Raw genomic sequence first — 526 nt, 5'->3', positions numbered from 1 at the left:
GCTCGCTGAGTCGTTTGTAGGATGGCCGAACAGCCTTGGCCGTGGCCTCTGCACACGGCCACGAGATCGCAGTTCAGTGGCTGCTCAATGCCGATGCGAAAGTCAATGTTATCGATCGCGTACACAGTTGTTTCGGCTAGAGGGGAGGCTGATCGGAAGTTTTTTAGGGTGGCAAGACACCACTGATGATGGCAGCCATGAACGGTCACGAGATCGCCGTCAAATGGCTCATCGAAGCCGATGCGCAAGTGAACCGAAGCGACAGAGTACGAACCCTATTTCAACCATTCCAGTTAGAGTTACATGTGTGTAGAATGACAAAACGGCGCTGATGCTAGCGAGCGCCAACGGTCATGATCGCGTCGTCAAACGCTTGCTCGTCGCCGGCGTCAACGTCCACCTTTGCGACAATGTACAAGTCGTCTGCGCGTCGCAACAAATTTTGACGAATTGATGTAGAGTGGCGACTCCGCACTGCTTCTTGCGTCTCGGCAAGGACACAGTGATATTGTCCAGCGACTCTGGA

General features: G+C 53.8%; 1 protein-coding gene across 1 annotated transcript; it reads left to right on the top strand.

Annotated features, from left to right (window-relative positions):
• Positions 1-197: 197 nt before the first annotated feature.
• SDRG_16717 (hypothetical protein) lies at positions 198-454 on the top strand (the record flags this gene model as incomplete). The annotated part of the gene is made up of 2 exons (XM_008622935.1): positions 198-266; positions 314-454. The coding sequence occupies 2 exons, from the start codon at positions 198-200 to the stop codon at positions 452-454; spliced, it is 210 nt and encodes a 69-aa protein (XP_008621157.1).
• Positions 455-526: the final 72 nt, after the last annotated feature.

Source organism: Saprolegnia diclina (genome assembly GCF_000281045.1).
Source record: "Saprolegnia diclina VS20 unplaced genomic scaffold supercont1.149, whole genome shotgun sequence".
Classification (NCBI taxonomy): Eukaryota; Oomycota; class Saprolegniomycetes; order Saprolegniales; family Saprolegniaceae; genus Saprolegnia; species Saprolegnia diclina.
The sequence above is the reverse complement of the archived record's forward strand: the minus strand, read 5'-3'. Positions and strand labels throughout refer to the sequence as shown.